Raw genomic sequence first — 23,778 nt, forward strand, 5'->3', positions numbered from 1 at the left:
GAACATGGTTTAACTACCTGACTATAGACAGCAGGCTCATTGGAGATAATAATATTAATAATAATGAGAGATAACAGATAATAATCTGTGAAATATGTACTTCTTAACTTCTTGTTCCAGTTTAAACAGTACCAAATTGTGTTGTGAATACCATCACATGCTGTTATTTCTGCATCCCTCCCTCGCCTCAATATTCAGTCTAAAGTGAATAGAAAATGACTTGTGAGGTTAACAGTGAAAAGGATATTATGTTTCATTAACTGCCCTGCAATATAAATATGACTTATCCCACTTCTGCCGTAGACTTCAGCTTACATCAGCTCTAAAAATAACAAATGTAGTGTTGTTTCTTGGCCTTGAACATACTCAAAGCTGATAAAGACAAACAGATACCCTAGATGGCCTGGCTAATATTTACAGTGGATCACAATATCCATTATGATCCCACAGCTGTGTATCATACCTCCCACTCTGAGAGGTTACACTGTTGTGAACATGAATACGAGTGGACAGCTCTCAAATCATTAACACATCACCACAAAACGCCACACACTTTCTACCTTTGCCAAATGGCTCACGATGAACATGCCTGACGTGTCTGTTGGCCCCCAGCCAGTAACCACAACACAATGTGAAACATGGGAAGCCACAGGTGTTCCAGTGCTACAGCACATAGTGGAGTCACAGAGAGATAAAAAGAGGACATAGTTAATGTGTCAAACTCCATAAATAGAAACAGCTACTGTCTACCTGATAAAAAAGAAATTAAATCTGCAAGGTTTCTCATTGTATGTGCTAAGGGCTTGAGAATGATAGGAAATCAGATGGAGGAAGATACAAAGCAGAATTAGGTGGAAGACTACTGTCTTTCTTTAAGGGGCCAAAACACAATATCACAATCTATTTAATGGTTATCACGATCCACAATCTAGATTACAATCTTTTTCCTCAATTTTAAAATGCCATTGAGACTTGAACACTTCTGATTTGAAATGGTTTTAGATACGTTAAAGACAAATATATATAAAAACATCTCTATATATAGAATTTGCTACATGATGTAATTCATCCAATTAGCATAATCATCTATTTGGCTACATTACTGTATTTATTTGTTCATATACCCCATCCACTAGTCAATTAAGTTATATTAAGTTTGGAAACAGAAGTAAAAGGACATTAACTAATGCATTCTCTATGCTTTCCCCAAAAGTTGTTTCTGCCCTCTTTACAGTCAATCAAGAAAAAGATAGCCCACACCCACTTTCATTTAGTAAAAGACATAACAGAGCAAGTAGAGCATGACAGCTACACACAAAACATTACTAAGATTTTGATTCGAGGAAGATGAAGGATTCAAGTGGCTTCTGCAGAAACGTAAACGTAGCACATTTTTTAATCACAATTGTGGCAGTCTTTCCACACAGGTGTTTTCTTTCATTACATTTTTGAGTACGAGAGTCCAGTGTCCAATTTGGACAGCATGCAAAAAATGGAACAAAAATGACTGTCACGTCCCTCCAAAATCAGGCCTAAACAGGTAATGTCAATCTTTATTTTTCCAGCTGATGTCAGCTTAAAGGCTAAATCAATCTCTGCACATGAATGTGACAAAAATCCAATAAATCCTCCTTCAAAGTAAAACAGCAATGGTAAATGATTCAAGGCTATCCAGCTGTGGCAACACTACTTGATCCAAGGTGAGAGAAGAAATAACATCACTGTTCCACAGAGTGCTGGGTGAGTGACAGTTGCTGTAACGACAAACAGAGAAAATATTAAGTGTTTTGGTTCTCGGAAGCATTTCTCATATTCTCCTGATAGATGCAGTGAGGGAAAGAGACATTTCCTTACAAAGACATTGACATCAAAGCTGAGGGAAAGAAAAGGAGCCAGCATGACATGTGAGGGAGGATGTGAGATCAATTCCACGGCACACTGGGATTTGGCTGAAGGCCAGAGGGATACTGAGTTATAGGTCAGGTTTCTTTTTTTCTAGTCAATGCTGGCACTCAAACTATTTCTGCCCGTATATTATAACCACAACTACAAACTCAAATATGACAAATATGATAAATCAATCAATGTCTGAAACTTAAGAGATCGCTGAAGAGGTGGCACATATTGTACACAGGGACATTTAGTAGAGAACATGGCAAAAAAACACATAAAAAACAAAAGAAAACAATAATCACTTGAATAGTTCGACCGCTACTCTGGTTGTCTGCCAACCTAATCATAATTAGGCTAATTATAAGAGGAAAACAATGTTTGCTCAAAATTCAAAAGTGAATATTTTGATATCATTAACCATTTACATCATTGCTCCTCTTCTTCATTTTGTGTGATTCTAATGAATGTTAAACATGCTTTTGAAGACATGGACTTGGGCTCTGGAAACAGTGATGTTATTAGGGTTAGGATGTCCACTGAACTGGCATACAGTACATAAGATGGTAGCACATTGTGATGTACGATGATATCCTTGTTGGGGCTCACCACTAACCCCAATCCAACCCTAATGTGTATGTTTTAGCTTCTACTGACATTTTAAAGCGAAAACAATTCATGATTACTAAACAAAACAATTATCAGATTAGTTAAAAATGAAAGTAATTGTTAGTTGCAGCCCTGAACTGATTCATTTAAACACGATGGCATTTAAACAATGTCAAGTTTGCGTTTACTCAGTCTGCGCATCCTCTCTCTGTTCTGGATAAAGAAAGAGGGCAAACACTGGCTGTGTCGAGGCACCTCAAACCTCAGTTCTAAACCATCCCAGACCCTTGTGTAAATATACAATAAACAATTCTCTGCAGACATCAAATAACTGTTGGTTTGGGCAAAAACAAACTCAGATTCCTTCCAAATTCTCCTTCCTGCGAGCAGTCAGCTGTTTAAAGTCTGTGGCTACTGAGGTTACACACCTGTCCACTTCAACAAGGACAGCTCCAGTCTCACAGCAGTGGTAAACCCCAGAGTGGTCTGGTTCACATGGCACCCATTCTTAGTGGTCTGACTTACATGTTGTGATGTGCCACTTTGAAAATTTAAATAAATGTAAGTTATAACAATTTTTAAGCAAACATCTGATTTTATGACAGGGAGTTGGCTGGCTGTCAGAAGTGAGGGTTGGGGAATAAAAGGGACAGAATATCATCATGTCCTACACTGAAAGTCAATAATAGGACTGTATCTAGTTTTGGCCCCAAGTCAGGCTACACCGTCCTGTAAACACGGTGAGGAAAAAATACTCCCCTCTTGGATGAAAACGTAGACAGCTCTCCTATTTTTTGGATGGGTGAGAAGCAGCGCTGAGGGGCCTTACAACTGGAACCAGATGGCTTCTCAATGTGTGCATGCCTTTGCTAAGTGCGTGCATGTGAACGTGAGCATATGCGTGTGCTTATAGTGGTCTATAACCTCGTTCAGTATTTAAAGCGAATCTACCACAGAGCCAACAATTAGCCTCTAATCCACCCCAAAAAATGGAAAATGTTGCATTTTAGTTGCGAGGGACAAAGTGAGAGGAAACATTGTCCTGCACTGTTGCCCATAAATGAAGCATTAACCTAAGCTATGTTGTTATCTCTCTGTTTGGGGCTTTTGGGATCATGGCCAAACAGAGAGTATAGAAAAACCGAGCGAGGGAAAGCGTGAGGTGAGTGATACCATCAAACCTTCCACCAATCGAGTTTTGTTATCAGCTGCGATTTGAAAAGAAAGACCCACTCCACTCGCCTCTCTTCCTGAGATGTTTGCAGCCTCAGATTTCTCCTTTTGGCATAGTGTTGTTTTGGTTGGCCTCCTGGGGTGACTCTAAGTCCGTGATCCCATTTTGGGGTCTGTTTGCAGGAAGTCAAAGGGATGAGAGACCAAGCCATCTGATCTGCCTCCGTCTCTCATGGGTGCCACGTGATACGCACGTTTTTAATTATTCCTCGCTTGCTTGGCACTCTCTGTTCACATTGGACTGATTGCTTAAAGCGACCCTGAAGTGCTGTGCTGTACTGAGGATCCTTAATATTACCATTTTACGTCAAATTAGTGTGTACATACAGATTTTTTAAGAGGCTGTAAACCCGCTAAAAATTGGCAACCAGCTCCTCTCCCGTTGCCAGTAGAAGAGTTTGCTGTTTTGTGTTTTTATTAGCCATGACAGCCAGTCTGTGTGTGTGTGTGTGTGTGTGTGTGTGTGTTATCAAGGTAAAATGTGGACACCTATTGCAGCAAGAACTACCGCAGAAGCAGTTTTGAGTACTTTTCAAGGTGTTTATAGGTCTGTCTGTCTATGGACCAATTTTATCAGCATGATGCCATCACAATTGCGCAAGTTGCAGTCATGAAGCTTTACAGGACTGTTGTGGTCAAAATGAGGGCAGAGTTTGAGGAGGGGTGGTTCTACCCATGAGCACTGAGCACTCATGTAACAATATAGAGATGACAGCTGACGTATTATGGGTCAGAGCGTAAACATGTTGAGGAGTGTCGCTGCTTGTGCGATCCCAATCAAAAGATTTTCTGGGGTGACACGTTCAATGTCACGCATGCTGTCAGGAAAACAGAGAAGAGCGCAAAGCAGCAAGGAGGCTCATGACAAAGTTACGGCAGTTAGTTTCTATATCTTCTACTCCAGTCTTTCTTTCAAACTGAATAAATGATGCTCAAGTATGAGAGATGAGAAAACACAATTGTTTTCTTTGTTTTTTTGTTGTTTTTCTTTGTTAAGCATCTTTGAGTATTCAGGAAAGCGTTAAATTAAAACTATTTGTGCGCCAAACTGGAACTTTAACGTGCGTCATAGCATTGCCCTGGAAAAGGTGCGAACATTAGCATGTCCATCTGGGTGTCATGTTTCCATCACTGCCGATCGGAGCTGGAGTCGATAAATACTTGTGACACTGTAGAGTCCTTTGAGCTTTGATTGAATACCGATTGTACCCTTTCCCAATGAAGACAAAAGCCAGATGTTAGTGGGAGTGGATTTCTTTTTATCCAGTGAGAAATTACTACATGCGGTCCCGTTCTAAAGGTTCATTTTGACAGAGTAACTAGATAAGATGTCAGATAAATGTATTAATAGATATTCAGATTTTCCCAGAATGAATTTGACCTGATGCAGAGAACTGGATATAAGCCATAACATTGGTTATAATTAACTCTTGGCTCCGTCAAGAAAGATAACAGACATTTCGAGTTGCTCTTCTTTTTAACAGGCAGGTTAACTACTGGAATTGTTTTTATGTGTGTTCACAAAACTGCAGATGGCTTAGTGCAGATTTGGCAGAGCGTGTGGAAAAGACAGGCACTGTGGTTGGGAGCACCACCATAACCCGCAGGTGATCTTATCGTCTTAAGTCAATGTGTTGACATCCCACACACACACGCAGTAGACACACATCCACACATAATACATTCATTAGAAAAACAAACACAGAAAAGACCCACACATAACAGTGTATATTTTCCATGCAACTGTATTGTCAGCTGCCAGGAACTCATCTTCCAACACGGTTCGCAAGAGGCATAATCGTAGTGAATTTACTGCTCATCTTCTTCCATCTCAACAGCCACAGAGTTTCCAGTTGTCAACCTGATGATCAAAACTACCAATTTGACAAAATTACAGTGTCAAAAAAGAAACGCAAGTCAACGGCGGTCACGATGAATCATGCACTGGGCCTGGATTATAAGAGGTTGTAAAACACAAGGAAGATAATCCACTAAGAATGTGTCACCTCTGATTACAGCTGTCACTCCTCAGCTGAGATCAATGTGTTGACAGATGAACTTGCTCTTAAAGGGGAATACCAACACACTGCAGCATTCAAATGTATGATTTTTACATTTGAGAATAATAACTAGTTGCTATAAACAAAATGTTTGCGCCACCCACACATCTGTGGCCTATGATTGATGCACAGCAGGCTCCATAAAAAAATAATTTGCAATGAGCATGACTGTGACGGAGATGATTTTCTGGGGATCAAGGAGAACTTTCTGGATTGCAGTTGAATAGATTTACCACATCAAATCTCAGCCCAGCATCGCATAAATGTAATTAATTGCCAGAGGAGCAGCTTCTGACTCTACATCTGTATGAACTCAAGAAAAGCTTGTTTGAGGCCTTTACTTTAGAAGAGCTGCTGATGATCACAAAACACATGTGACATTTGTTAATTCTTAACTTTGTATCCCCATTTAAAAACTCTGCTGCCCACACTCAAGTCTCTCTCTCCATCTCTATCCCTGTCTTCAAATTCTCTGTACCATCACATCATCACAACAAGACTCAGAAACTAAATGACACATAAGAAGAGGCCTTTGTAGACAACACTAAAATAAGCACAAAACTACTTTAATCAGGCCCTCACTACCACATCTAGTCCGCCGACAACAATAACATCTCAACAGTTTCAACAGTTTGTGGCCAAATGCTAACACGCAGAGACGGACAAGCTGAGTTTGTTTTCTAAATCCCAGGCTGCTGTGCTGGTCAAACAAATACGGACAAAGATCAAACCATCCCCACTACTGGAAACCTAACAACAACTCCTCTTCTTTTCTATCAAAGACAGCAGTAGGAGTTATACTGTATTACAGCTGCAATGATAAGTTGAATAAAAGAAAATGAGTTGCCAACTCTTTGGATAATCGCTTCATTGTTAAAGTCAATTCTTCTTTGTTATCAATTATAGTCAATGAAGAATTTGGGGTTTTAGACTGATGGTTGGACAAAGGAAGCAATGTGTAAATGTCACTTTGGGATAGGTGAATATGTGATGAGCATTTTTTCACGATTCTTTGACGTTTTGTTTTTCCATCCTAGTCCTGTGGGCCCCCTGCCTCCCCTTTTAGATGTTTACCTTCTTCAACAAACCTGATTTAAAGGAATGGGTCGTTGTCTGAGCTCATCATTTGAATCAGGTGTGCCAGGGCCGGGAAACATCCGAGCCATGCTGGGCGTGGGCGCCACAAGGACCGGGACTGCAAGACTGTGATAGACTAAGCAATTAATTGATTAATGGTGAAAATAATAATAATGAAAATAACAGTTAGTTGCAGCCCTGTACTGTATAAAATTCATACAGGCAAATATCCAGAAAGCTTATATTGGCTATTACAGTGCAGTATGTATTACATCGATATCAATCCTATTTATTCATCTGACAGCATTGATCTTGGCTTTTAAGTTTCAGGAGGGTTTATGCTAGAAACCACTCTAGACTAAAGTGTCACCTGAACACTTTATATGCTAATCTGAGTGGCTAGAAAACAGGTCAGGCTTAAGAGGCTACACCCAAAACACCCACAGATAAACTTTTGTGTGTTGCACTTCTAGAATACAAAGAGCCTGGACCGCCTCGCTGCATGATTGCAACAAATCACTGAGCCAGAGTTGGAGCAGTAAAAAGCTGTTTAATAAACCATTACCTCTTTGGGTGAGCACTAAAGTTGGATGCATGGATTTCCGCCTGGTCCATGCAGAGCCTTATGTGTATGTGTGAGCTAATGACTGTGATTAGAGGAGCCTGGATTAAGTCTTGCTGTGGTTCATGACAAATAAACACACATACACACAAACTGAAAGCTTGCCTTGTGATGTGTAAATCTGGAAAAGCCAAAGAGCAGAAAAAAAACATAAAGACAGTTATTTACTACTTACTTAAAATACATGCAATGGGTTTCCCACTAAATAGTGCTTAACGGCATAGATTATATACGTGACTGTAACCAGCTCATCAGTCATGCTGATGGAGGGGGCCTCGGGGATAAACAAAATGTCTCAACACTGTGGGCTAATTTATCTTAAGAGAGGATACATTTAAACTAATTCATTTTACACTACACATATCAAGCAAAGGTAATGTTTGATGCAAGTATCTTTTGATATAAAGCCAAAACAAGAGTGGTGATATTAGTTCAGGCCTGTCGACTTGCACAAAAGGAGCATTTCTAAAGGATTTCCAGAGATTCAGAAAATCACCGTGTTAAAGCCACTCTGATGCCATTGTACATTTTTTGCTGGCTATTCTCCAAAGGCAATTTATCGTAACGGAGTGGAGCTTTTCTATTTTCATTGCATAACATCCCTTTTTACACAAAGAAAATGCAATAAGGGGGCTCCTCTTTGGGGACATTCTATGAAATGACAGGTGGAAAATGCTCAATCCCTTAATACAGAGCAAGTGCACATTCTAAAGAATACCATGCCATTTGTCTCTGGAAGACTAAAGAATTATCTCCTGTGTGGAGCAGGAAAATCACCCAGTAATTCGGCACTTGTGGGGCTACGAGGTAAGCCCTCTAGTCAGATAAAATTAGGCTCAAATGTCTGGACAAGTTACAGTAACAGTGACCACCTCGCCTGGGGGAAATAAATCAGCTCGCCACATGGGCAGCCACTAAGGGAGACCAGAGAAGGGCAACAGGTGGCTGTCAACTTAGAGAGAAAGAGGGTCATCATCCACTTAGAGAGGAGCGGCAAGTCTGTCTGCCACTCCCCAGGCTCCACTAAGCTAAGCCAAGCACCAGCAGGAGGAGGAGAGCATAAGGTAAAGCCAGTTCAGCACAGTGTGTGGACAAATACTCACAACTAAAGCCATGTTCAGCATGTGACCTCAGACATCAGGCTGAACAGAGGATGTCTGGCAGCATCTCCTAATAATACTATCAACAATAATAATTTAGCAATGTTTGAAAAGCCAGTTTATATAAGATATGATAGGATTACTGTAGAGTTACAGTCAAGTGCACCAAAGAGAAATCCTATTTGTAATTAACACGTGCGGACTAGACCGCATTAGTAACAAGCAAATGCTGTCTTTGCCCAATGGTTTAGTGAGCTGTCATCACAGCTAATGTTTGCATAACACATCATGCATCAGCAGGTAGAATAAATAACCAGGGCTGACTATCAAGAGATAGTTCTCAGAGCATAGTGACTTCACTAAAATGAAAGATTTCTGGGTTTGTGGTTTACCTCTACTGCACAAGAGAACAGAACGACCAAATTCTGACAACTTACAGCCTAATAGCTTTTCCAGGCATTGGGTTATTTTTACACTTGATGAGGCACCGTGTGTCTTTGTGAGTCTGTGTGCTCCTCCACATTCTGCTATTGATCTTCAGTGTTCACAGTGATCTTCGCTCACAAAGTCACTGGCAGATTACTTCACTGCCGGCTTGTGTACTCATTTCTTGCATTATACATGAGTTAAACGAGGTAGCAAAACAATTAACACCTATTAAAACAGTCAGAGAGACGCAGGAAAAGTACGCCTCAAACGGGAATTTCAGCCAAACTCTACATTGTAGTTAGCATCCTTAGTTTAATCAAAAGCCAACTTCTGATAAGCTCATCGTACGAGTGTGTGTTTGCACGCATGCCACGTGCATGCATGTTTGAGTAATGTGAGGGAAACTAGCACAAAGAGCTGAGTGAAAACATATGCAAAGACACCAGGAGGCCCAATAAAACAAAGTGACAGAACACAGTAACTCCAGAAACATAAAATTTTCTCAGCCTTTCCACCGTGCCAGTGTTCTGTTTTTCACAGTGTCGTTGAAATGCTGTTATTTCTCGCTCAAATTAAGTTTCTAGGCTGTCTCCCAAAAACTGCCACTGTGCAAGTTCAACAAGGACCTCAATAAAATAATCCACTGCTAATGGAGGTAATCAAAGTTCATACCTCACTGGCGATATAGACTGAGGAAGGCAGACTGACCAACACAAAGTCAGAGGTGACAAATGTAGATGTTTAGATTACAGCACAGTTTCTTACTCACCGATGCAGGCATGGACTCTGACAGACAGCTGCGTCCGGAGAATGATGCCATGTTTCTTGCCTCTCCTGTGAAGCGAAAAAGACAAATAGAGAGAAAAAGAAATGTTAGTAGGACAGTAAGCCATGCATGATTATTCAAATTTGTGTGTGTGTGTGTGTGTGTGTGTGTGTGTGTGCTTGCGTGCTTTTGACAGTGTGTGTCTATATGGGGTAGGGTTTACACACAACTGTATCAAGATAAAGAAACAGAACGTCTGTCTGAATCTGCGGCAGCCATCAATATGCCAGGGCCAGGCAAGTGCTGACAAGAAAATACATCTGAAGCGCCACTGTGCAAAATCTAAGCTAAATACTTTCTCAACAAATGATAATGTTTAGTCTTATCCAAACCTTTCAATATTTGCAGTGTGAACACAACAGGGAACAGGCTGCAGAGCAGGAGAGGGGAAAGGCCTCCGAAGGTAAAAATGAAGGATAGGAGTAGCTCAGAGGTCAACTCCGCCCCCTGTGTTAATGGAGATATGCCAAGACCCTATCACTATCCTGTCAACTGATTACAATGTCTGAATGACAATCCAAAACAAAGACGACAACAATGCGCCCCATTTCTATTCAATTGTGAAAGCGAATGTGAGAGCGGTGTAGTTTGTCGTCACACAAAGAATAATCTAACTACTTAGAGGCCCTCTCCCTTACTTATGTACAGAGTTTGACCAAAAATGTGTCTTTTAAAGCGATAAGGCAGGCATTAATTATTGTTTTTCTTCTTCTAGTGTCAAAACCAACAAAGTGTTAGTAGATCTATCTATTCAGTATTTCCCAGCTTCTCTACCCTGTCTGTGGCAGTCAGCCTCAAGCTCAATTCTCACAACTGAAGATTTAAATCGTTAAAGGATCAACTAATTTCCTTTTACAGTCGTTGGCCTGTAGGTTTAACCAATTTTACTCTGACAGGATTTAACACTGAACTTCAGCTGTGGATTATAATACAAACCTGCTGCATTAGTGGGTCATAATGCCAGTGAGGCAGTGTGTTGGGGATTGACTCAAGTACCTTTCATTTAATTAAAGAGTATGTTTTAGACCTGCTCGAATTGAAAGGTGTCGTGTCACTTTTGTTGCCACGATACAAATAGTGATTGATTGCTTTCTCTTGTTCATGCCAATAGAGAAACAACTCTGGTTCCCTTTTTAAAGATATCTTTTAATCAGAATTTCCCCCTCCAGTCAAAAATATGTTTTTTCTTTTTGTTCTTACAACTGATTGTTTGAGCTTCACTGTGTAGAATGATGCAAAGTATGTGCAGAGTTTGATTGCAGAAGGCTGTCTTCACACTCATTGCTAAACGTGTAAAATGTTCTGTGCTCATTGAAAATCTGATTTTTAGAGGCGGGCCTACGAGAATTATTTGTGACATCATAAATAGTCTGAAAGCCAATCCTTGTCCAACATTTGGCATACACAGGTAGGATGTGGAAATTTGAGGCCTCCAGTGCACATATACTCAGAATAGACTTTACAGTGAAGTAGGAGACATCTTCCTGTACATGCATCCTAATTGTAAATAAACCTATAACAACATTAGATAAGAAATGTTATATCGTCTCAATTAATTTGACAGAAACAGCACATCTCCTGTGTTGGATATTGGTGGTGGTCACAGATTGTGTCTTTAACCTCCCAACTGGGCTGAAGAAGCATACAAACAAACCCATTAGACACAACTGTAGACAAGAGCACAGCAGGTAGAGTTGCTCAACAACCCCCCCTCCTCAGTCGGCTCTCTGACAAATGAGCTTTTATGCCGCCTGCACAAAGGCTGTGTGATTGTTCGGACTGGCGCAGCGCCAACAGCAGACTGTTGCTGTTTGTGACAATCAGGCAGCAGTGGGTCTGACAGAGAGAGAAAAAGTCCATCAGCACAGAAGGCAGATCATACTGTTCCACACATCCAGACAGACAGACACTGACATGCACACAGCCAGATTACATGGCAACGGACGTCTACATATGCTCACTGTTATCAAATATAATATCCAGCAACAAGCAGAGGCGACGCAGGAGCAACATCTGTCAACATGGACCTTAACTGGCGAGATGAGACGGCAAACAGGAACGTAATCCTCTGCGATGCTGTTGAGGCAAACGAGTAACCAGAGCCGTTTTGTCACGAACGTCTGCTTTCTCTCCGCCTGGCTGCAACAGTATCCCTGTGCTTAACCAAGACCTGAGGCTACACAGGCCAACGTGCTCATTATCAAATTAAACAAACGTGCATGGAATATAAGTGAGGTTTTTAGAGCCCCCCCCATCAATTAAACATGAAAATTGTGGACACTCCCACAGACAGTGCTGCAGGCCTGTAAAGGGTGGAGCCCAAAGTTATAGAAATAATCATAACTATAAAGACTGTGAGCCAAACAACAAATTGGCTACAAGTTGGGATATAATACCTTCTGAATTCCCTGGTCCTCTTTGGTCAAATGTTTTACCATGCCAGGATGTTCTGGTTTCTTCCAGTGGTGGTACTGTATAATCAACTGAAGCCAAGCTCCTATTAAATCTGATTCATCATGTGCAACATCATGCTCCCGAAAAACCTTTGTTGCTTCCATTTGAATAACCATGTCTATTTCTAATAATCTCATGAAATGAATAAATGTGAACGTTACCCAAAACAAATATTTTTTACTTACATTTTACTTCCTGACCATTACCCAAGGCATTGGTCAGATGGCTTTATAAAAGATTAACTGGAAACATATGTCTATTTTATTCTTTCTGTACTTGAAAAGAAGCAGCACGCTGTAAATCTTTCACTTAATAGCATAAATCTGATATTCATCATCATCACTTTCAATATCGAATGTTATAAAACAGAATGCAGCTGCGGAAACGTGACAACTAAATCTTCCAAGTTGATACCTCACACTGTTTTCTTCTCATTTTTCCTTCTTTCTCCTACGAAGCAGCAACAATTAGTCAATTTATCAATTTTTAAGCAAATCTGTCAAACATTTGTGCTGGTTCCAGCCCCTAAAATGTAGGATCTTTGTCATTTTTGGCAGTACAGGAAGAGTTTGGGGGTTTTGGACTGTTAGTTGGACAAAAGTTGTGCATGTGCATTTTTCACAACTTTTTGACATTTTATAGACTAAATGATTAATCATGAATATAATGAGCAGATTAATCTTTAGTTGCAGCCCCATTCTCCCCTCACTGCTCTGTTGTAGAGCCCCCTCATAAAGCGCAGTCTTAATCCTAATACCCAGAGCAGCAGCAACTGGACCAGTGGATGCCTGCCAGCTCCACGCTCTCTGGCTTTATCTAGGGGAGCATTACTGGCACTGTTTATGAAACAGCACAAAATGTGTACCCGCAGAAAGTGAACACACATACTTGGGATACAGCAAAGCCAGCGCTTCTCCTCGAAGACCAATTAATACCAGACAAGAAGGCCCCACAGAGCTCTACTGACTCAGCACTTCTTGGTGAACACCCCCTGCATCTACAGAAGTCTACGGAGGGACCCGCAGTGCCTGAGTGGACTGGGGGGGCTGAAGAAACGAGCAAAGAGACCATCTACAAGGCTCATTTCTGTCAAAGGGGCTGCTTCACTGAGTACCAACCAGGTCTCAAACACACACATAACCACATGCACACACTGAACAATCACCAAGCTGTTCTATTCTGTTAATAATACCAATAAACCTCTCTGCAAACACAGAAGGGACAACCAGTGTTGTATTTCCCTCCTTGAAGTTTAAGCCGCAGTGTGTTTGACAATTCCTCTGGTTCTTTTCAAATATGCTTTTTCTCCTCAAATGAAAATCTTCTGTGTGCTTGTGAGCGTCCGCGAAACATTGTCCAAGTGGGTGAGAAAAAAATGAAAATAATGAAAGCAGAGCTGTCTTGAGAGAGATGAAAGGCTACGATGAGAAACTCTGAAAAAGCTGAGGCATGGAGAACAAGAGCAGTTGGATTTTGTTGCCTGATCTCTAACTGGATGTCCAACACATCAAGATCACTCAATAAAGCCAAGAAAGGCACATTCAGCACAAAATTTGCTGGCTTTCAGATGTGCTTTATATGCAGCAGGGGCGGTGAAATGCTAAAAAGTATCTGTGCTGTATCTCAGCTACACGGTTCACATGCTGAATCAGTTATGCAGTCAATAACAGCGCTTCATGTCATCTTCTTAAGACAAGCCAGGGAACATGGCCTTGAAGACTTTCAACTTAACTAATCATCTGCCCATCAATGTCACATATTTGTAGGACTGCCCACCAATTGTCAACTAAACCGTCAATAAAAAGTGTCTTAGTTGAAAGTCTTTATTAGCCCCCCCCCCCAGTAACAACTTAATTTGCGGTATACAAATTCTGAAAGTCTGCGAGTACTTGCTTTTGTTTACCGTGTTTTGAACACTAGGCTTCTGTGATGCGATACTGTACATACAAAATCTTCGATCTCCTTGCTGGTTGTTTGACACATACAGAAACAAAAAGTACGACAACTAGTCGACTAATAACTTAAGCTAACTACTGCTATCAGAATCAGAATCAGAAATCCTTAAATGTCTCACAAACAGGGAAATTTTGTTTGTCCCAGCAGCCAAATGACAGAATATTTCAAAAGACAAAACCAATAGCAAAAATAAACAATATAATTAAAAAGGTAAGAAATAGAATAGACGTATATACATATAAACATGATATAGTACAAAATTAACAGCAAGTTTTTATTCACAAATATAAATAATAGATGAGTATGGGTGTTAAGAAAAATTGACCTTTGACATTTTTTTCTACTGAAATGGTACAACAAGCCCACTCTCTTCAATCCACGTAATCCACAAAAATATCCAAAGGCTATAAATGCTTGTGAGCACATGTCAGGCCATCTGATCTGATCTGTGTCCCCCATCCTCACCTCAGCTCAGGGCTACAAATGCAGGAAATTGTGTGTATGGGGGTCAATCAATCTATCACAGCTACAAACCCAAATGCCTACCTAAAACCGTGCCGATAGGTCTCAGCACATGTCTGGGCTTTATGGTCACTTTATAACTTGAAGTGAGACTGCATTAGAGATGGGACAGGGGATTTATGAGTCACAATCTCCTATAGCTGAGCTTCAAACACGGTGTGGAAGTGATTATGGCCCTTAAGCTCCCATGACATGGATATCTCCTGGCTCTGGAGCGCACTGTCAGAGGATCATACTTTAATCTGTTTGTAAAGACACTAGGTATGACACAGGCGCCTCAGGAATGTAACCTGTCATTAATATCAATTACAGATGGATCCAATGGCCGATGATCAGGGGAGTTCAGGAACTCAGGCAGTGTATGAATATAGTCAGTCTCACTCCAAAGGTAGGTGGCTGGACTTCAAGCAAAAATAATAAAAGCACAATTTTGCTTGTTAGCTGGAGTTAGTGGTGTTACTTTGACATCGACTTGTAAAAGCTAAAAAAAAAAAAAAAAAAAAAAAAACCCTGGGAAATACCCAAATTCTTGCATAGTTGCAGATTGCTGTCAACAGATCTTATGCATTTAAAGGAGGGTGAACAATTATAAAATGGAACAGGTAAAGGTGAAATGCCTCGTCAGACCTTTTATTAGCTCAGTAATCGTCAAATCAACAACACTGAGCAGTGGGGGATGTAATCATGGGCACATCAGCGCCATAAAGACCCAGCAAGCAGAACTGCCCTATTTTTACAAAATAATTGGGTAACCACCTTCAACCCCCAGCCTCCTCAGACAACACTGCGTGGGATTAATGACATACATCCATACCAGCCCCTGCCAGCTGGCATTACACGGGCCCTGGCAGACTCAGCCTTCGACGAGAGAAGAAGTGGACCACTTTAACCTCACAGCTCTCAATAGCCTCTCATAAGCTCCTAACGATTTCAGATGAAACTGGGAAAGGACAGCCCGCTCGACATCCAATAGAAACACTGCGCTAGAGAGCAGCTTATGAATTCCAAGTTAGACAAATAAATCCATAGATGTTTGTGGTCCAGCCGACCAGGAACTCTCATGCCAACCTTCGGTTTGTGATCATCTAAAGTGGGCGGCATTTGATGATATATCAACATACTCCACAGTACATGAAAAACCATATGGAGTCAATAAAATAACTGGCCAAAGAACTTATTTGAAATAGAAATGAAACTAACACAATTTTAAGCCCCTTCTTCATCCAGGTCTCAGAGTTGTGTCAAGACGAAACCTCACTGAGCAGTTCGGCTACTAAATTAGAAGCTGAGGGTTGTGCGATGGCGGGTGCACAATTGTAGTTTTGCCACCTCTAATGAGAGCACTGAGGTAACATTCAATAGAGATGAGGGTGATTACACATTACTACACCTCATAAGTGGTTTAGATGACATCACTGCCGCTTCTCGGCCAGGTATTTTAAGGGACATGAATGGATGCATGCCATGGAAACTCTGAGACATTTAGTCTGTCACCAAGAAGGGCAGTAATACCACCACAGAACTGATAAAACAAATATTTCATACTATACCCAAAAAATTATCTGCTAACAAAATTACATATCCTGAGCCAGTGAGATTGTTGAGATATTTAGCCACTTATTCACGGAGGCACTAGTACTGACAGTCAATTTAAACGTATTCTTCCTCTAGAATCCCAAAGTGCTGAAAGACATCTGAAACTGAGAGTCCCTCCGGTGGTGGTAAAGCCCCTTCCCCTCAGCTCTTAGACAGACCCAACCCCCTCCTGAGAGCAGCTTTTTTTGAGCAGGAGAGCTCCATCAGCTGAGGTCCGGAAAAAGGGATTATTTCACTAATTCATCCTTGGAACGAAATGGGTATCATTATGATTCAAATCACTATAATAGAATCAAATTAGGCAAGCAGGATATTGATATGTTTCCCCATGACCAAGGATTTAAAAACTGCATCTTTTCCCTCTTATCGCGCCTGAATTTGTATGTGTCTCTCCCTTGAAACACACTAATCACATTGTACTGATTACGTCTGACTGAAATATGTTGAGGGCTTTTAAAAGACAGATTGTTGTAATCAAAATGTCAGTTACTCTTGAATGAGACATTTTTATTTCTGGTTCGTAGCAGCTAATTTGACCACAACAATCTATTCCTGGACAATCAAAGCCTGGCAAGTAACATACATTATCAACCTGCTAGGCAGTGCCAGTCACTCTTGTGCTTTCAATCTGCTCTGGCACAAATCCCAGCTGCACCTTTTGAAGTGCAAAGAATATATGACCAATGTTTTATGGAGGCACCTAAATGTATTTCCATCTTTAAGTGTAGTAACACAGAATGTTTTTCATTTCAGCCTGTGCACTGTGTGCCAGTGTTTGCTTTTGAAGTTCGGTGATAGTGAAGGAAAAGCTAAGAGAAAAGATGGGCACAAAAGTGATTGTTATCTTACCCTCCTTCCTCCTGAAATCCCTCCAGTTCATCTTTCTGTTCTGCCAGGGTGGACTCCAGGTCCAGGTAGCTTCCATTGTGGGACAGCTGAAGGGCACAGTCATCAGCCTAAACAGAGAAGACGAAAAGACATATATCGACTGAATGAGCTATAGACCAGGTTGATTTGGAGATTTCAACATCTTTTTACAAAAATGACCATGTAGATCTGCAGGATATGAGGACTCACAATAAATGAAACCATTTGGAAGTGTGCATATACAGCTTCTGCTATTATAGATATCAGATACACTGCTAACATAGACCCCAAATACTGAACAGCCTATGCCCATTAAATAGATAAAATGAACCTAATCATTTCAAACACGCTTTTGTTGAACAAACTGCATACGAATACCTTGTTAGCTAACCTTATAATTGCCACCAAATTGACACCAATTAATCGGAGGCTAGCTGACAGCTAGCTGGGGCTTCATCTTTAAATGCATGGCCCATGGATCGACGGCTCCATCTGATAGATCATATGTCTTGTAATGCAAAGTGGTAATGCATGGTGCATCCAAATACAATCATTTTTCTCATTCATTCATTTCAGGCTGTCTTTTATATTGTGTTGTGAAGAGTTATCAGCAAGGATGACATCAAAATTAAGCAAAGTCAACCTTCACAAACAGGGAAAACCATTTGGTAGTTTAATTTTGACTGAAAATGGCATAGAGCTCCTGAGAAGTTGGTTTGCTGCATCTGTGAAAAAGAAGAATGACTGTGTTGAACATCTAAGTTTCAAGCAAAGTTCATAAGCACAGGATCATTAATCACGATGTGGTAAGACTTTTATTATCTAAATTACAACGTGCAACAACTATATTGCTCACGTTTGCCGTGTGAGAAAAAGTTATGGTTTTTCATAGTGGACCTCAGACAGTTATTTTATCAGCTCGTGTCAGCGCTCTACATTGACAAACGGGACGGTTGCAGTGAGTGCTTTGCAGATTTGGAGCCGTTTGGCAATCTGGTGCCTCTTATCTCTCTGCACACCCCTGTCTGATAAACTATCATCATCACGAGATGATTTTGCAGGGGAGGTATGATCTGTCTGGTCTTGAATGATTTGTCTGGTCAGATGACTGCGGTAGCGGAGATGAAGAATTAGAGCGTCTGTTCTCTTGGCTGGTTGACCTCCAAATTGGAGATATTTACCTATTTATATTGGGAGCCTGTCAGCTCCACAGGACAGCAGCTCCGACAATGAAGCAAACAACAGGAAAACAAATACCATTACAGGAGGGCAAACATTGTGGCTTAAGTGGAAAGAGTGGTGCTTCACTGCTCCATCACCAGTCAGGGTGTCTAAAACAGCAACACACCGTAAACCCAACAAATATAGTGAGCTCAGTACATTTGTCTTCTCTTGTTTGCCTACACTGAGCACTTTGTAATGTAGAAAATACTATGATACACTTGCATACCTTACTATTAACACGTCCTAAGCAAGCAGCCAGCAAGACTTTTGTTCTGTTAAAAGAAGAGAAACACATGTAAACATGTATATAACATGCAAAACCATGTGTTTTTTATATCAGACCGGTTATTGCCAGGTCTTATGCAGTTCAATTTCCTCTGACATATGACAGTAACTTAATTGAACGTGAAGGAAAAAGGCTGGGAAAGACATTACAGCTCTGATGGCTTTGATCTGTCAGGCCACTCTGTTTGTATTACTGCACTACAGCACTCAGGGACCATGTCATATTTGAGAACTGAACCAAAAAAATGTGGTTGGAAAGGGTAGCTTGCACTCTTTCTCCTACCCTCTCTCTCTCTCTCTCTCTGTGACTCTGAGCTGCATTGTTTGCTTTTCATGCATGGTAAACCAAAAGATTATTGGTAATATAGTAGTTGTAAAGAAATTACAGGTCCTCACATCCTCATTTTGACAAAAGAGATGAGGCAAAGCGCAGGGACGAAAAACATACACCGAAAGCTTTAGTCAATCGGGATATCCTATTGTTTTAGGACAGCGACGGGTCTTGGTGAGACTGCTGTGGTGTATTGATTGGTGTACAGGGAGGTTCGGAGAGAGGGGGAGCCAGGTAGACAGAGAAAAGAGAAACAAAGAAAGCGTTACTGTTCACATGCAGAGGAGGGAAGAAAGCGCTTCCCTAGATTACAGGACAGATCTGGACAGACCGGAAATCCAGGAATAAGGGCCAAAGTTAGGCCCGCTATTTTTATGCCTATGGACTGACGTGCCTTTAAAAATAATGGGTGTGACAGTAATACGAAACGTAGCATGACGGAGAAGACACTAAATCATATAAAATGACCAGTGGCTGGGCCCTTCATAATCTGCGAGATACTGAAGAGCTTTTTTTTGCAAACCAAGGAAAACTTGAACGTCTTTACCCACCAGAAGTCTCCCTAATGTTTGTATCACAAAATATTCACTGTGGCACTTAGAGTAAAGAATGGTTATCACAAATAATGGATTTTGATGGTTATACATGTATCTTTGGTGTTAATCTGTAATACTGGTAATGTACTGGACCTGCCAATGATCTCTTGTCAATTAAATAATCTAAAAGCATCTTTATTCATATAAAAAAACAAATACTGTTGCTGCTTCAACAACCAGAAAATGTACATATACCTCAAGATAATTTGCAAACGTAAAAGCCATGGGGAACTGGGTATAAATGCTGTCAATTTATGATTGAAAATCAGATTTATTATTACAGTTCAGTGTGTTATTTTTGGTATTTTCATTTTACATTTTGCAGTTCCTAAATTATACTTTAAGTATTGCTGAAGTTTGTGAGTGGGATAAAAGAGAAGAAAACTGTTTGTTCTCTTTCAGCTTTACGCTCTGTATCACGACCTGAAATAGACAAAACATTGGTCTGAATTCGCAGCAGAAACCAGTAATTAGCCAACTGTGGGACCGAGAAATGCATTTCCACACACACGGTTTTGACTCGCAGACCAAAAGCAAAAAAGCAGAAAAGTCAAAGTGAACTACTCAAGTCTGCTATTAATCAGTCCTCATTTGTATCCTTCTACTCACCCATTTATTCACACATAACCAGTGTCACTTTAGGTTCTCATTATATAATCAACCCAGATTACTGTTTACAGGCCTTGCCGAGTATAACCATGCTAGGTTGATGCACTTAAATGGCCCTTAATCCAGGAACAGTGCTCCCAGATTATCAGCAGCAGAGGCTTCCTTAGCCGTCCCCCGCCCAGGACTTGAACCCACGGTGGCCCTGTGATGGCCAAGTCCAGAGAGGCAACCACAAGTGCTCTGCTCACACACTGAGGTCTGGCCTCTCCTTTCAACCTCCATTCTGTGGTCCACTGACCAGGGAGGCAGTTATGGCAGGCAGAAAGGACTAAAAATAAACACCATGCAATTTCCAATTAAAAACTGCTATCTCACTCCAAATGTCTTTGTATTCCACAGGGGAAAGACTTCTGGAATGAGGTGAGCGTATACTCGGCACATTCGAAAATCAACAGCTTAAGAAAAACATTTAGGTGTCGTCTGTTACATAGTTCTGTGCAAATGCTAACCTTGTGTTAGCACGTCTGACACACTTCTGTCTGTAAACTCCATGTACTATAAATCAAACAAGAGGAATTACAGTAAGCCACTTTAAAGAATTAAGGTTTGTTTGATAAAGGTGAGGATGGTATTTGTGGTCTCTCTCCAAAAGCAAGTGATTTAAAAGGCATTAAAATACACTTGATGGATGAAAGAGAAACCACAATAGTGATCTCAGGTTTCTGTCAGACATTCACAAGGATGAGTCCGTCCACGGATGCTGCATTCTTCTGAAAGGAGCTAAGACAACTTTTTCAAAATGCAGAGAGCGGCAAAACCTCAACTCTGCATAACAATGTGTAAAAGAATTCAAAGGAGCTTTGACAGGCATGGAGGAGGAACCTGTATTTTACAGCATTTAACATAACTTCTCATTATGGGACTCTGTAATTTCTTTGGGGGAATAAAATGCAGGAAAACAACCAGCCCAAAAATTGAAATTCGTAAAGTGAGAGTCCATTCTCCAAGGCTCAGCCACATTTTCCCTCCCTTGAATTCTGCTTTGCAATCAGATGCCAGGCCTCGAGGCCACCAGGCCACAAACTACAAAACACTGACAGAGAAGGAGGCATGTGAGGGACTATTGATCTATGGATTTGTGTTACCCGCAGGTTTTGCGTTGTCATCTGACAAGGACAGTTTATTATTCATGAAAATCAAAAGGCTGAGTCCGGTGATGACCAGTCTTGCATGAAGCAACATTATGTAACTTTTTTACCTTAAAATAACAGATTCAAAATATTTTTGATGCTACAGTGTCTTGTAATCAGGCAAATGGTGTCTCTGTCTGGATCACTTGTTTCTGCATTAGATAACTTGAGTGAGATGGTGGGATCACGGCATTACATATGTGTTTACTTAACATTGTTATGACATAATGTGTTTTGTTTGTAGTTAGCACCTACAGAGATGCTACAGCTATAAACATGGTTTAGATGAATATTGGCATCTTAAACATAAGAGTTCAGCCTTCAGAGTATCAGCGCCTCTGCCATTATGATACGTTACATGCTGCATGACACACGGTGGCATGTCTTTTTCCAGCTTCCAAGTGTGTCTGCTGTCCTGATGAAGCTGTTGTTGCCACACAAGAAGCCCTTGTGGTTTGAATCCTCGTTCCTCTAAGACATAAATCCTGGTCATAATGGCTTTTGATGTTTGAACCTCACTAAACTGTTACTCCTAATTGAGGTTTGACTCTGTATAGCAGCGTGCCCAAGGTGCCATCCCATGTGCAACCCAGCCCAACAAACAACAACCACACAAACACATGAACAGATCTCCACACTTGAGACTGCGGACTGAAACTGACAGGAACAGCCCAGAGACAGCATATGCAAGCTGTTTTGACTCCCTCGGCACCATGTGTTAGCAGCGTTCTATTTATATCAGATTGCAGTGCACCGTAGAAACAACTCAAAGACAACAGGTTTGTTGTCAAAAGGTATTTACAGGGTCACACCAAAGTCACATCTCCACATTTAAATGTGTGAATCTGGGAACTCACTGCTCAAATGTGGTGGCATCCACCTGATTGTTCTTCTTTTATTTATTTATTTTTTTTATGAAAAGCACAAGGGCTGCTCCTTCAAGTTACTGCTAACCACCAATGTGACCAAATCTCACAAACCAGGCCCTTCTCTGTCTAGTTTGCGGTCCAGCCGGCCTGCTGCTAAACTGAGACCAGTCGACTGTGCAAAGCACATCAGCTCTTTGTTTGTGTTTTTAATTCCGCCCGCTTCCCTCTCCACTCTCAAGCGATGGAAAGCGTTCCCAACCCATCCTGCTGGTCAGACTGAGTGGGCTGCCAAATGAGAGCCAGGCTTGTGGTGATCCACAGCATCCTGAGGCTTCCGTGACTTATCTTACCAGCTATACGCAAACAAGATGGAGCACCACTGATCTGACAGAATGAAAAAATACCCTAATTAACTTTGTATTTACACGACTTTCCCAACCAGACTGAGATGAATGCTCAATAAAAGACTCAACCTCAGATGCTATTCTTTTAAATTTAAAGGTCAGTAGATGAGGCTTTTTTAAAATGGGTTTCGATACCATAATCTAATAAGAAGGCAGAAACAGGCATTTATCAAGAGATGTACCTCTCAGAGCCGTCTAAAAGAAAAAATAGAACATGGGCTACAGGTTTACATTACTTGTCATTTTACTTCTTAGGGAAACTTAAATAACACAATTACACCATACCAAAACTGAACATTCAGGGCTTTTGCACTGCTTTAAATTAGCTATGAAGTTGTTGATTTTGGGAAGGAAAACTTTGGCAACCAAAACAATGAGTAGTGTTTCACCTCCTCAAACAGTTAGGGAATAAATGAAAACCAACATGATGCAGCTGACCAAACATAGCAATGTAGAGGTACAACACAATGCAGAATATGCAGAGAGAGAGAGAGAGAGAGAGAGAGAGAGAGAGAGAGAGAGAGAGAGAGAGAGAGAGAGAGAGAAAAGTAAAATGTCAATTTACGAAATGATGAAAAAATATGTTATGTCTAGATACAAATGGCTCCAGAAGTTGGGCTGAGATCAGATGGTTGGAAAATCAAATCCCCAGATCTAGGACAATCCGGGTGGGGAATTACCCTCTCCCATCCCTCAACAACTGACCAACTGTCCATTTGACCCCACCTAATCTAATTGAGGGTTTGTAGTGACAATAGCAAAAGTGGTTTCCTACATGGACTTCAAGCCTGCCAATGAATGATACCACAAAAGGAAAGTAGACTCCTTTTCCATGAAACCCTTACATTTCGTACTTAATAGTCAATACCTTCCTGAAGGTTGAGGGAAGATTAAATAGCTCAACACAGACAGATAATCATTATTAAAATCTTGGGTAGACCACCATTGCATTGACTTTTCATCATCTGTGTCTTTTCTCTTACACAAAATAACAGTCCCAAAGCTGACAGATCTCCCCAAGACCAGATA

At 40.8% G+C, this 23,778-nt stretch overlaps 1 protein-coding gene across 2 annotated transcripts in view; it reads right to left on the minus strand.

Annotated features, from left to right (window-relative positions):
* fhod3b (formin homology 2 domain containing 3b) overlaps positions 1 to 23,778 on the minus strand; it is a 95,157-nt gene that overhangs the window by 70,443 nt on the left and 936 nt on the right. For both annotated transcript variants that reach the window (XM_030394230.1, XM_030394231.1), the window contains exons 2-3: positions 17,224 to 17,330; positions 9,790 to 9,854 (exon numbers count right to left, since the gene is read on the minus strand). In XM_030394230.1, the coding sequence (XP_030250090.1) occupies positions 9,790 to 9,854; positions 17,224 to 17,330 (172 nt within the window). The remainder of the gene's footprint in view (positions 1 to 9,789; positions 9,855 to 17,223; positions 17,331 to 23,778) is intronic.

The sequence above is a fragment of the Sparus aurata genome, chromosome 17 (genome assembly GCF_900880675.1).
Source record: "Sparus aurata chromosome 17, fSpaAur1.1, whole genome shotgun sequence".
Classification (NCBI taxonomy): Eukaryota; Metazoa; Chordata; class Actinopteri; order Spariformes; family Sparidae; genus Sparus; species Sparus aurata.